This window comes from Vidua chalybeata, chromosome 1, assembly GCF_026979565.1.
Source record: "Vidua chalybeata isolate OUT-0048 chromosome 1, bVidCha1 merged haplotype, whole genome shotgun sequence".
Classification (NCBI taxonomy): Eukaryota; Metazoa; Chordata; class Aves; order Passeriformes; family Viduidae; genus Vidua; species Vidua chalybeata.
The window spans coordinates 63155892-63167929 of record NC_071530.1 but is presented as its reverse complement, the minus strand read 5'-3'; the positions used below and the strand labels follow the sequence as shown (position 1 = coordinate 63167929).

The window sequence follows — 12038 nt, the reverse complement described above, 5'->3', positions numbered from 1 at the left end:
CCCTCACAGTAGAAAAAGTGTATTCTTGTTCCATCTTGTGGTCAGATGGAATCTCATGTGTTTTGATTTGCCTCATGTCCTGTCACTGGACACTGCTGAAAAGACCCTGCCTTGGCCCATCAGGTGTTTTAATATATTGATAAGATGCCCCTGTGACTGGTCTCCTTAAGGCTGAACAGCTCCAGATAGTCCAGCCTCTCCCATTTGTCAGACAGCCCTTATCTGTAACAAGGTCTCACATCCATTCTTACCATGTTCAAACTCACAGCAAACTCATAGGAAATATAATTCAGTATTACCCGGGCAGGATAGCCTTTTAATATGACTCAAGATTTTCAATGCTATTAATTTTTTGTTGGCACAGCTATCAGTATCTGAACAGGATGTTTCTACTTGTCTAAGTATATCTGACAAATCCAACCACATTTCAGATTATTAATATTTGCTCAAGCAAAGGCTTGGTATCCTTTGCTTTCTAATTTTCACAGCACTCTTTCAGAGTTATTTCTCATACAGAATTTGGATGAAGGCTTTAATTTGCAATTATTTATTTCTCTTTTTATTTATTATTAGTGTTATAAAATGTCATGTAAGACTACTGAGTATTATTTATACTGTTGAAAATCTTGCTACTTACATCTGAAATCCACACTTCCTTAGAAGTAAAGAAAAAAATTAATACTTCCTTTATTGAGACTACGAATATCCTTCCAAGCACTAAAGCCTTATGTAAAGCATCTTTTTTGCATATTGCAGGATACCGGTTGCTCATCTCTGAGGGATGTTTTCTCAATCATTCTGCTTACTTCTTCCCTTTTACCAATTTTACTTTTGCAAAACTAAGTTTTGTTCTATGCAGAACCTTATAGTTTGGGTTTTTTTTTTAAATATTAAAAACTAAGAGTTTATCAAATACACTTTTTAAAGCTGAAGATTATATACGAACTCCAAACTAATAAATATTTAATGAAGGAAGTATTTCTAGTTGATACTAGCTAAATGTCCCCTTTAGACCAAAAGGTATTTTTATAAGAGTTCTTTATGTCTCCTTTGAAACTTGCAAGATTCTTCATTTGACTGAAAAAACTCCACCGTGGTGGATTCCCTGTTCAGAATCAGACTGGATAAGAGGCTGTAACTGAGAAATGGCTCTACAGACATACAGACATTGGAGAGTGATTAGGAAAGGCCAAACAAGTAACCACAGTGTCAGTCATGTGCCATTTCAGGGTTATCTGTCATTGTAAGTATAAAAGCTAAGCTACAGAGAACCAGTTTTCTTACTAGAACATGGGCTATGAAAAATGCTGTGAATAGGTGAAGAGACATCACCTTGTGACAAACAAAAGATGCCCTTGGTGGGGACAAGACATATTTCCTTACAGAGCCCATCTTAAGTTTCCTGACTGGGAAATTCCAGAAACAAAGCAATTTCAGAGTTTTTCAAATTTCTGTGGGTGTGAGATGGGGAAAAAAAGAAAGAAGGTGCCTTGTACAGCTCAGGCTAATGGTATAAATAAAGATAAAATCTTTGAAAAACTGGTCAAGAAACTTCAGCAACTTCCCTGGGATGTTAACAGAATGACTATAATGAAAAGCAGATTTAAGAACTGGTAATAGGAAGACCATGACAGCAAGAACTAAGGAGACAAGACTATACATCACGTTCTAGCAGTAAAGAAGCAAAACAAGCAGGAGCACAGAGCAGCTTCTCTACACCTGTTTTGCATCTGCATTTTCAAATCCCTAAATTACACCTCTCAAGTAACCTCAACAAGTTAGTTCCCATTTTACTAATTTAAAAATCAGTAATACTTATCTAGTGGTTGCACCACAGATGCCTCAATTTTTATTGCCCACTAGAAGGGTTTACTCTTAGCAAACCCTCCCTTAAAAATGTTAATTGCTGGCAGTATTTAAATACACTTAAAAGGAAAACATTTAATCAGACCTTAACATAAGTCACTGTATTCCTATATTATATAGAACATGCCCCTATATCATACTGTTTTGATATAGCTGTAATATCAAGCATGTGTAAGTACTCTCTGAAATTTCAGATTGAATGCTATATTTCAGGCTAACTGAATAAAAAATATTTTTTGTTAGCTGCTTTTTCTTCCCCCTTCCTTTGGCAGATGTGTTTTGAATATCGGAATACTTCAGCCTAGTTAAAATATAGGACTCACTGAAGCTCTGAAAAATGGGGTAGTCTGAGAAGCCTACTTCCTTCAAAGACTTCTTTCCTAAAGCAATAAAACCCCCCAGAAACATCACTTGCTAAACACAACACCCTAGGCTGTCAGGGCTACAAAATGGAGCCGTGTCAACTTCTTCCCCACTAGCAACTGCTACTTCTTGCCTGTCTCTCCAGGACCCTCAAGGGTCTAAAAAGTCATCAGATAGAGGACTAGATCCAAATGAAAAACTCCATGGTAGTCAAGCCATCACCTGGGTGGATCAGTTCCCTTGATCTGACTTCCTGTGCAAACAAACAAAAAGCTGTGTTGATACAAGAAAGAAGTCAGTACGAGTCAAGCAGCTGAGAACTGAAAGAACACCTCTTTCTATGGTTCTTTTGGCTACAGTAGGTTTACAGTGTTCAGTGAATTAGATCCCTTCTAGTTGGCAAAGCCTGGTAGCAGGATGTTGCCCTTTCCTAGCTCTGAAAGCTTCTGTGTATCTGTGGAAAGCAGCACAGGCAAATGCCTGGGTTAATTCAGGGCATGGATGGGGTGGGACTTTGTTTTCACTCAAGGGATTAAAACTGCCCTCAAGTTGCTATGGGAAGTTTTGTAACAATTTATTTTCCAAGGGATGTTTTTTCAACTAGAAGATTTTTTCTTCCAAATACCTTCATGCTATTTGTATCAGTGCCTCAGTGCAAGTCAGCACATCAGCTACCTTATGGAAAATTAACATGCTCAAGAATAAAACAGCTGCCACCCAAACCCAGCAGCCAAGCTTCAAATATATACAACAGAACACTCAGGATACTTTGGTCTAACAACTTACAAAACAGCATTAGAAATCCAGAGCAGTTTTTTTAATGGCTTGGCTATATGGTAGGAATGAAGATAACTGTTGAATAGCAGAACCCATCACTAGGATTTTGTGGAAAACTGTCCCATAGGACTTACAGGAATTAATTTGAAGGTTCTGAATTTTAAATCTAAAGATCTGATTAAAGCAAGTATTTGCAGCCATGTTCCACAGCCCCAAAACCAAAACCATCATACAGCAGAAATGATGATACACCTTTTGTTGAAGCAGCAGTGAGAAAAGGATTTAGCAAGTGAAGATTAAAACAAAAGCCCTCCACCTCAATTTCCACCTGAATTATGATGAAGACAGGCTGCAGGTTAATTAAGAGCGGCAATCTTAGTCATATTACTTCCATGTCAGGCAATTAGAAGCTTTTATAGTGTACCCACACCTAAATGCACGGTTACTTACACCAAATGGGATCATTCCATTTACTCTGGGGTATAGTCACAAAATCTAGGTAACATACAAGGTATATTAGAGTGACAACAGCATTGCTCACTAACCCATCCTTTTCTTGATCTTTTGTGCCCTGTAAATACTACAGACTCCCCTCTCCCCCCACCCCACAAGACATATGACATATAAACATTAAAACCCAAAACAAAAGAGGAACAGAACACCAAACTCCAGTAGAGTTAGTTCCAATAACAGAATGCATTTGCAAGCCAGGCAAGCAACTGTTACAACCATAACCTACAATCAGTCACAAGTGGTTATTTCCACAACTTCTTTTTCCTGCTGGAGTAGTGTGAATGCCTCAAGCCCACTACCAGGCCTCGAGACAGAAACTGGTACAAAACTTACAATCTTCTCCTCAGGCATGCTGCTGGCCCTGCTTCCTGCAGGCACAGCACAGCCAGCACAGTGCACCTGCAATGGAGGCATGCTCTGCAAAGGCTGAGACACACAACACATCACACAAACCACAACTCTGACCACGCTGCTAACTGGGTGCCAAGTCAGAAAGGTGTGAAGACGTGATGAAGGTGAAACAGCATTGGCCATACAGACATCAAAATTCAAGTTAATGGGTAGGGGAACTCATGCACTCCTCACAGAGTTTGAGGGTGAGGAATAAAGACCAGAATTATAACCACCCCAGAATAGTTTCACAGAATTATGTTTCGTCTGTGAAAAACCACACCAACATTTTACTGAAGAATAAAAAGAAAAAGGGGTAAAGGTAGCAAAGTAGTTACTGCTACTTTAAAATATAAGTATCCTGTAACGGGCAATACATACTAAGAAGTAAAAAAACCCCAAAATATACAAACCCTGTATTCAGGTAAAAAACAAAACTCCAAAAAGCAAAACACCAGATATAAAGAGTGACCTGAATACTTTTACCAGAGAATTACAAAATTCTGTTGCAACAGATGCAAATGATTTTTCAAGTACACAAAATCACTCCATCTCCTTTAAAAAAGCAGGTGGTTTTCAAAGATTACCTCTTGACTAAGTAGGGGTCGGCTTTCAAGTGGGGTCTTCCTCTTATTCTCCTCTTTCACTGGCATTAAGGGCTTGAAAAACTTTGGTGGCTGGGGAGAAAATGCTTTAAAAGGGCTGGCCATTAAAGCATGGGAATTCTCTGCTACGACACCTAGGTAAAAAAGCAAAAATAGTGTATTTCAGTTCTTCATATCCTGACTACAAGATCATATTTCAAAACAACTGAAGGTTAAGCCATGCAATTGACAAAGTTGCTGGCTACAGAAAAATGTCAATATTTAAGTATTTAACCACTGGTCTAGGCAAGAAATAATGCAGAGCTCAGTAAGATCCTCAGAGAAATCTGGAAACAGAAGGAAAGCAGAGAACAGCAGTACCTGCCCCTTCCATTTTGAGGCTCCAACATTTCTCCTTTTCTTCTTGGTCATAAAACCAGTGGGAAGTGTCCTTGAAAACAGAACTGAGAAGCTATATGCTTCCTGTGTCTCACCTGACCTCTGCCCACAGGACTGCAAATCTGCGCTGTAACCAAGCCAGCCATCCAGAACAGCCAGCATGATCAAAAAGGAAATTATAAGCAAGGAAGCAATGAATAAACCCCCAGTCCCACTTTATTGCAGCAGTATTTCTACCTGCACTGCCTGGTCAATGTGACCTGAAGGAATCAAGGCACCTGTGACACACTGGCAGGGAGCCAGAGCCGATATCCACATATCATGTAAAGAACTTGTCTAAGGACGCTTCCTACTTTAAAAAAAGCATCTTCAAATTCATAAAATAACAGCAGTTGCGTTTTGTTCTTCTGTGTGTGTGTGTGATATTTTGTTTTGGGTGGTTTTTTTTTCTTTTTTTTTTTTTTCTTCTACAGTTTTGATTTATATTTAGCACATTCTGCCCTCCTCTTTACCCTCTTTCCTGGATGTCTTATGCATTTCTCCTTTTCTCCCCTATTTCCAGATTATGTTTAGCTCCTTAAGTAGAAGCTGGATAACATATTTATTAGGAAAAGAGCACTGGGAATTTAATTTTCAGTTTAATGCAATAAATAAGAATCCACCAGCATTACATATTCATTACACATATGAAATCTCACCACTGCTGTCTTTGCTCTTGCGAGGTGACTCCCTGGGTAAAGTACCATAGCATGATACATCTTGATAACTGGAACAACAGTCAGATATATCTAGGTGACTTTCAGACCAACCCTAAAAAATAAAAATACATAAAGCTGCATGATGATGCAGGCAAATGTGGAAAAAAAACAATAGGTAAACTCAGGTGTTAAGAGTCAACCAAACCCCACAATAACCAAAGCTATGTCAATTACTGACTTCAGACAATTTTCCTGTCACACAGAAATGCATTGTTTAAAAGGTAATTAGCTGGTCAGAGAAGTAGTTGAAGTTTTGCTCTGTTTCTTACATATTGGTTTATATAATTATAATATGAAAATCAGAGAAGGACAGTAAGGTTTAATGCAAAATTATATGTAAAGGGTGCAGAACTTTTAAGACATATTATGTATATCAACTGCTTTAAATATTATTAAAGGAAAATACTATTTCTATTTTCCTTTTTTCCCCCCAATTCTCAAACACATCTTGCTTCTGGCAGGGATGGAAAATCTGGGAATGTGAACTGTTTGTTGCTACATTTCCATACCTTGTCATCTTCGTCACAGGCAGAAAGATCCAGTCGACTACAGGACACCTACAGGACACCAACAGGCAGAATGACAAAATGCCTACTTTTTATTTGTGAGATATAAAACCTTGAGGAAACACTGTGATCATTTAGTCCTAATAACTGTTTTGCTCTCTCTTTTCAGAACAGATTATGTAAAAAGACATCTAAGTTTCTGCTGTATGAGTGTGTGAGAGAACACATAAAATGGAAACTACCCCTTATACCATGAAAAAAGTTAAAGGGATTTGGAGGTAAAAGTAATCTGAATCAGGGCAGCTGTCATCCTCAACTACTTCCCAAATGGATTTCCTTGTAAAAGGAGAAGAGTTTCAACCAACCTTCCCTCTTCCCTGTTAACTTCATTATCTCCTAGGATGGACAATTTTGGGGAGGGGGTTTCACTTCATGGCCACTTCCCCACAGGCAGGTTAGTCCCAGCACAGAGTAATCATTTACCATATCCCATTGTGCAAGCATTACATCAGCACACAGACAGCAGCCCCTGCCCCATCAGTGCTAACGATGAAGAGTCCTTACGTTGTGCACGTTCGGAGTGCTGATGCTCCTGCGGATGTTCCTGGCTTTGGTGGAGAGAGCCTCTTTGACAGTGACTGCCTGTGTAAAGAGAACAAAACACTAACAGCAACGTCATGGTCTCCTCAGGAGAACTGAGCAAGCAGGATAGGTACATTTTCTCAGTGTAGTTAACAGCAGCAATTAGGGCTTGCATTCACAAATCTTAATTCTTAATTTGCACACACAACCACCAAAGCTTCTGTCTGAAATTCATTCTTTAGCCTTTGCTTGTTCAGGTTCTGTGTACTACATCATTGTCAGCTTTAGTTACTACATCCTCCATCTCTGGAAATTTCACAGAACTAATTTAATCTTACATTTATCTGTCCAATGATCTCTAAAGAAACACCCAACTAAAAAAAAAAAGGCATCACGGTATTTTTAAAAGATCAATCATCTTTTCTTGAATTCTCATAATCCAGCACAAAGGGTGCAAGAAATGCCTTTTCCTTGCCTGTCTTAGCCGTTCAAGGCTCAGAATGTTCTCCACTTGCAGCACACCACGTGTGTATTTCTCAATGTAGGTTTCGCCATCGGGCGTGCCCTCATTCTCACTCCTTGCAGCCATCAGTGCTAAGGTCTCACGATCCTCAATTTCTTCTGTAGCCTAAAGTAGAAGTTACACTAGTCAAGGTTTCAAAAACGAAAGCCAATTGTTTTAGCTCACTTTTTTAGACCAGTTCAATCCAGAAATTAATTTGATTTGGGCATCTTAAACTTAATCAGCAAACCTAATTACAGTCAATGATCCAGGGTTGTTCCATAGAGATGCAAATGATGCTGAAGAGATCAAGCTTAGGAGAAGTTTTGAGCATTTGCTGTAGTAAATGCACTTCTAGAAATAATGCATATTTAACCTGAAATTGTGTTATGTTAAGGCTCAACTAACGACAACTTCCTAGGCAAGGAAATGTAATTTCCTTCCCAAATCTTAAAATATGCCGTGATTTCCCTAGAGTTTAACATTTAAGTAGTACTGCAACAAAGTGACAATTACTTTCAAGACTATTTATGTTTTAATTTGTTCAGTTTGTTTACTTTTAAAATAAATTTTATAGTACATTTACAACTCATAGACGTTTTTTTCTATGAAAAGTAATTTATATTTCTGTGAACTCAAATTCCCAGCTATTCTGTTTCCACAAACCTGAACATTCCTCTGAGTACCCTCTGTATTTTCCCTGTAGATTTTAAGCTAATGGGCCTTCAAAAATAACTCTACAACAAAAACTTAAACACAGTAGAAGAGAAAATAAAAGCCCCACAGTTTTCAACTGTTTAAAGATAAACACAATCTCACACTGAACTTCAGTATATCCACTTTGGCAACCTGCCTCATACCAGCAAAGCAGGACATTTACTTTCTAATCAGTATCACCCACTGCAGTAGGTCAATTCTGTTGATTTCTGTGAATTTGCCATAGAAATATGGTATGATTTACCTTCGGTATATTGGATACTATTTCATAAGTCACTCCACAGGCATAATATATATTTTTCAAGGATATTCTCCTTTTCAGGCTCTGGGTAAAACTCTAGAAAGAAAGTAAGTAATTTTCAGTTACTGTTTTGATAATATTTGACATCCTAAGAAATAAAAAGTTGCAATGAAAAATCTGGTTATGAAGCCAACCAGAACCATAATTTATTAATTTTTTTTAGCATTTATGATATTTTAAGCACTCTTTACAGCACTGTGCTCAGTATACAATGCTACTAAGTTCTATCAGTTGAAAAATGGACAGGTCAAAGAAATATACCAGTACACAGCTTCACTGCAACCTATAAACATCTAGTTTTCATTTCTCTCTCATAAGAACTAGGGAGACCAGACTCAAAAAGTTAAGCAAACAGCTAAGAAAACAAATTCATTAAATTAAGAATATGAAAAAAAAAACAAAGAATAAAAGAATATATAAACTTATTACCTGCTTGTTATAAATGTTTGCTGCAATCCTTTTGCGCAATACCAGCTCCATTGCAGCAGGGTGACTGAGCTGCACAGTAGTCTTCACTATCAAGTAAATTCTCTCATTTTGAGGAGTTACCCTATTGAGGTGCACTGAATCATGGACAGAAGAGTCCCAGGCAGCAGTGGCTGAAACCTATGCAGACAAATTAAGTGGAAGAAGGAAAGGGAAATCAAAGATTCTATTATTCTAACAAAAGGTATAATTTACAATGATTTAACCTGAAGTAAAACAATTCCTTAACGAGAGAAAAATCACCATCATTGAACAAAGTGGAGTTAAACCTCCTTTTCATAGTAAGGAATTTATCAGAAGAATCATAAAAGAGATGTTAAGATACTGGGGAAAAGAATTATGATCACAATCCCCGCATTGTGCAAACCCTGCCCCAAAAGGAAGTTTTCACATGGCTAGAGACAGAAAGGAAAGTAGAAGAAGGACTGGATGAAGAAATACAAATCCTACTGCTACTGTATTAGAAGTGTATTAATTTCAATGTAAAATCTTCCACCTGTGTTGGATTAGGTTAACAGCCCAGATAGAATAAACCTGCACCCATTCTGTAGTACTTTTTTTCCTTCCCTCTGCCTTCCCCCCAACTTTGGTGTCCTCTTTATTCTGGAAAGAGTCTCTTAAACAATGGCCTGAGTAGATGCAGGACATGGAAGGAATCAGTTAAGAAATTCCAAAATGGATTCAGAACCATTAATTTCCAACAATTCCCAAACCATATATTTAAAAAACAGTAACTCTGTACTAAAAAAGAAAGAATTTTTATTTAAGCATTAAGCTTTGCCTAGTGCACGCAATAAAACCTCATTTTCTCTGAAGCGTTAAGAGCCTGCAAGAGGAATGATGAAGGAGTGAGGAAAGCAGGAAAAGGGATTTTGAGTCAGGCAGTTGAATTATTCTTTGCCAAGAGCTAAGACTTGTCAGATCTGAATTAAAGCAAAAGAGCTAACAAGTCATAGCCTCTTAAATTCTAAATAAATAGGCTGGAAAATAAAGGCAGCACTAGATACAGATGGTACTTCTAAGACAAAAAGGTAATAATAACAATAATAATGATTAAATACATAGAAGTAGGAAATAAAACATAAGAAGAAAGCATTTACACAAGCTAGAGTTGTCAAAAAGGAGGCTTGCTAACAATTTACCTCATCATCACTGTGTTTTAAGATCGGCAGATAAAAGAATGGGCTCCCATGCTCCTTTGGTAGTATTGAGTTAACTCCTGATGCATGGGGACCTATAAGTTGTTCATTGGCACTGAGGTCATCAGCTAATGAAACAAATGTGCAAAGAATGAAATAGTTTTATACCAAAGGATATGAATATATAGAGGCAAAGTTGTAATAAAGGCCTACTCATATTTCATATTACATTTAATCCTACTTAATCTTAGTACTATGCAGTATTTTGAAGATGATTTCAGCATACAAAAGAAATTGAGAACAGCAGTTCTGGCTACATTACGCTTTTAGCTAAACAAACAAAAGGTGTGCAATGACACAATGAGCCTATTTAAATGTCCTATTTGATTTGATCTTTTGTCTGATAATCTCTGCTGATAGTAAAAAAAGAACCAAAACAAAACAAAACAAACAAACAAACAAAAACCAAAACAAATAAACCATTCCTTGTGAGCACAGATGAAGGAAGAGGGTATTTCACTTTCCAAAAGTATCTGCTAAAGCAGGTTATTGATGCATTGCCTATATAAGTAGTCCACTCCAGTGCTGGATGTGATAAGGCCTATAGATCCTCTTGTGCTTTATGTTCAGGTTTATAATTAGACTTGTTTCCCAAACAGTCCTTAAATGAAGAGCTACCTCTAGTCTCTTGCTACTTAGACTGTGTATCTGTGTCTTAAGAATATGTATTAATATTCTTCTTGCATTTAGAACTAAATACCTTCAAAGGGAGAAGTCTCAGATTCTGTAAAAAAAGCTCTTTGTAGTCCTAACAGTGTTCATTAAATGAGCTGTTTAAAACTCTACAGAAATGCCAGTGGAAGGAGCTCTGAAAGCAGTGGGAGATTCTCTATTAATGCCTTAATGACATGTGAATTTGTACATCAAAACACTTACAGGATTTCCTCATCTGCTGTTTGATTCAAACTAAGTTTCCTTTCTTACAGTGTTTTCACTGTACTCCTGTGTTCCCAGACTTTTATCCTTATTCTAAAATAATTGTGCTTTATTATGCCAACATACACAGCCAGAAGAAAAAGCACTTTGAGTTCTTACACCTTTCAAGTCCAATCTTCCATTTAACCATTTATTGACCCAAACTAACTCCTATTTCCCCCTCCACAAGTTTCTTAATCTCCTTTTACAACATACCATTCAGATCAAGGAAGAGGACAGGTATATGTGTTTCCATTCCTGTAGGTGGAATCCTAAAACAAAACAAAATGGTAACAAAAAAGGCAAATTCAAGTTTATTTGGGCAAACAGATCTCCATGCAATATTCATTAACTGTAACCAATGGCCAAAGCTATCAACATTCTGATGGCTACTCTGAATGCCTGTGTGGCACAGACAGCATTTTATTAGCTCATGCAGAGCTAAATCTAGAGCTTTGCCAAAACTCAATTCACACCACACAGCATGTGGCAGTTACTGTGAGGACCAGAGTTCTAAACATCCTGTTCTGCTCCTTATGAAGTGAACTGGTTGTAGTCATCTCACACATAAAGGTCAGTAACCCTCCAAACAACTGGATATGCAACTACTGGCACTCATAATATCCATAAACACACTTTTAACTATATGTCCACCGCACGCTTCAGGTGGATAAGGGGAAAAACGGCAAGAAAAGAGTACTACTACATTATTCCCCAAATACTATTGGAGACAGTAGTGTACATTTGATTAGAGGAGTATTTCTTGTCCATACTTTCCCAAACCTAATATGTTGCATTCCTCATTTCTGCATGTCAGTTCCAAAGATGTTAGTTAAAACACAAATTTAAATAAAACTAAAGAGAAATATATTACAAATTCAGATGAAACAAAGAACACATCCTTTGAAATCAGTTTCTTCCCTCTCCACCCTTTATCAATGACATTATCATGTGTTCTACCATTCGTTTTTCAATCACTCCTTTTCTGAAAGGAATCAAACTACTGGATAGTTTTCTCAACTGTATAAAGTTGCAAAATACTATATTATATTCAAAGGTGCTTTTCAAACCTTGAAAGCTAATTCAAAGCTACTCTATGTAATATCTTAGCTAAGCAAATCTTTCTTACATTCAGAACAACACTTGACCGTCTAAACTTTCTGTCAGTTGAATGCAGTTT

The 12038-nt window shown here is 37.3% G+C and overlaps 1 protein-coding gene across 1 annotated transcript in view; it reads right to left on the bottom strand.

The window, feature by feature from the left end:
* Positions 1–12038, bottom strand: part of KIF13A (kinesin family member 13A) — a 104646-nt gene that overhangs the window by 6213 nt on the left and 86395 nt on the right. The window contains exons 29-37 of the mRNA XM_053946240.1: positions 11075–11130; positions 9887–10011; positions 8688–8864; positions 8202–8294; positions 7214–7366; positions 6721–6798; positions 6160–6207; positions 5591–5702; positions 4497–4648 (exon numbers count right to left, since the gene is read on the bottom strand). Of these exons, the coding sequence (XP_053802215.1) occupies positions 4497–4648; positions 5591–5702; positions 6160–6207; positions 6721–6798; positions 7214–7366; positions 8202–8294; positions 8688–8864; positions 9887–10011; positions 11075–11130 (994 nt within the window). The remainder of the gene's footprint in view (positions 1–4496; positions 4649–5590; positions 5703–6159; positions 6208–6720; positions 6799–7213; positions 7367–8201; positions 8295–8687; positions 8865–9886; positions 10012–11074; positions 11131–12038) is intronic.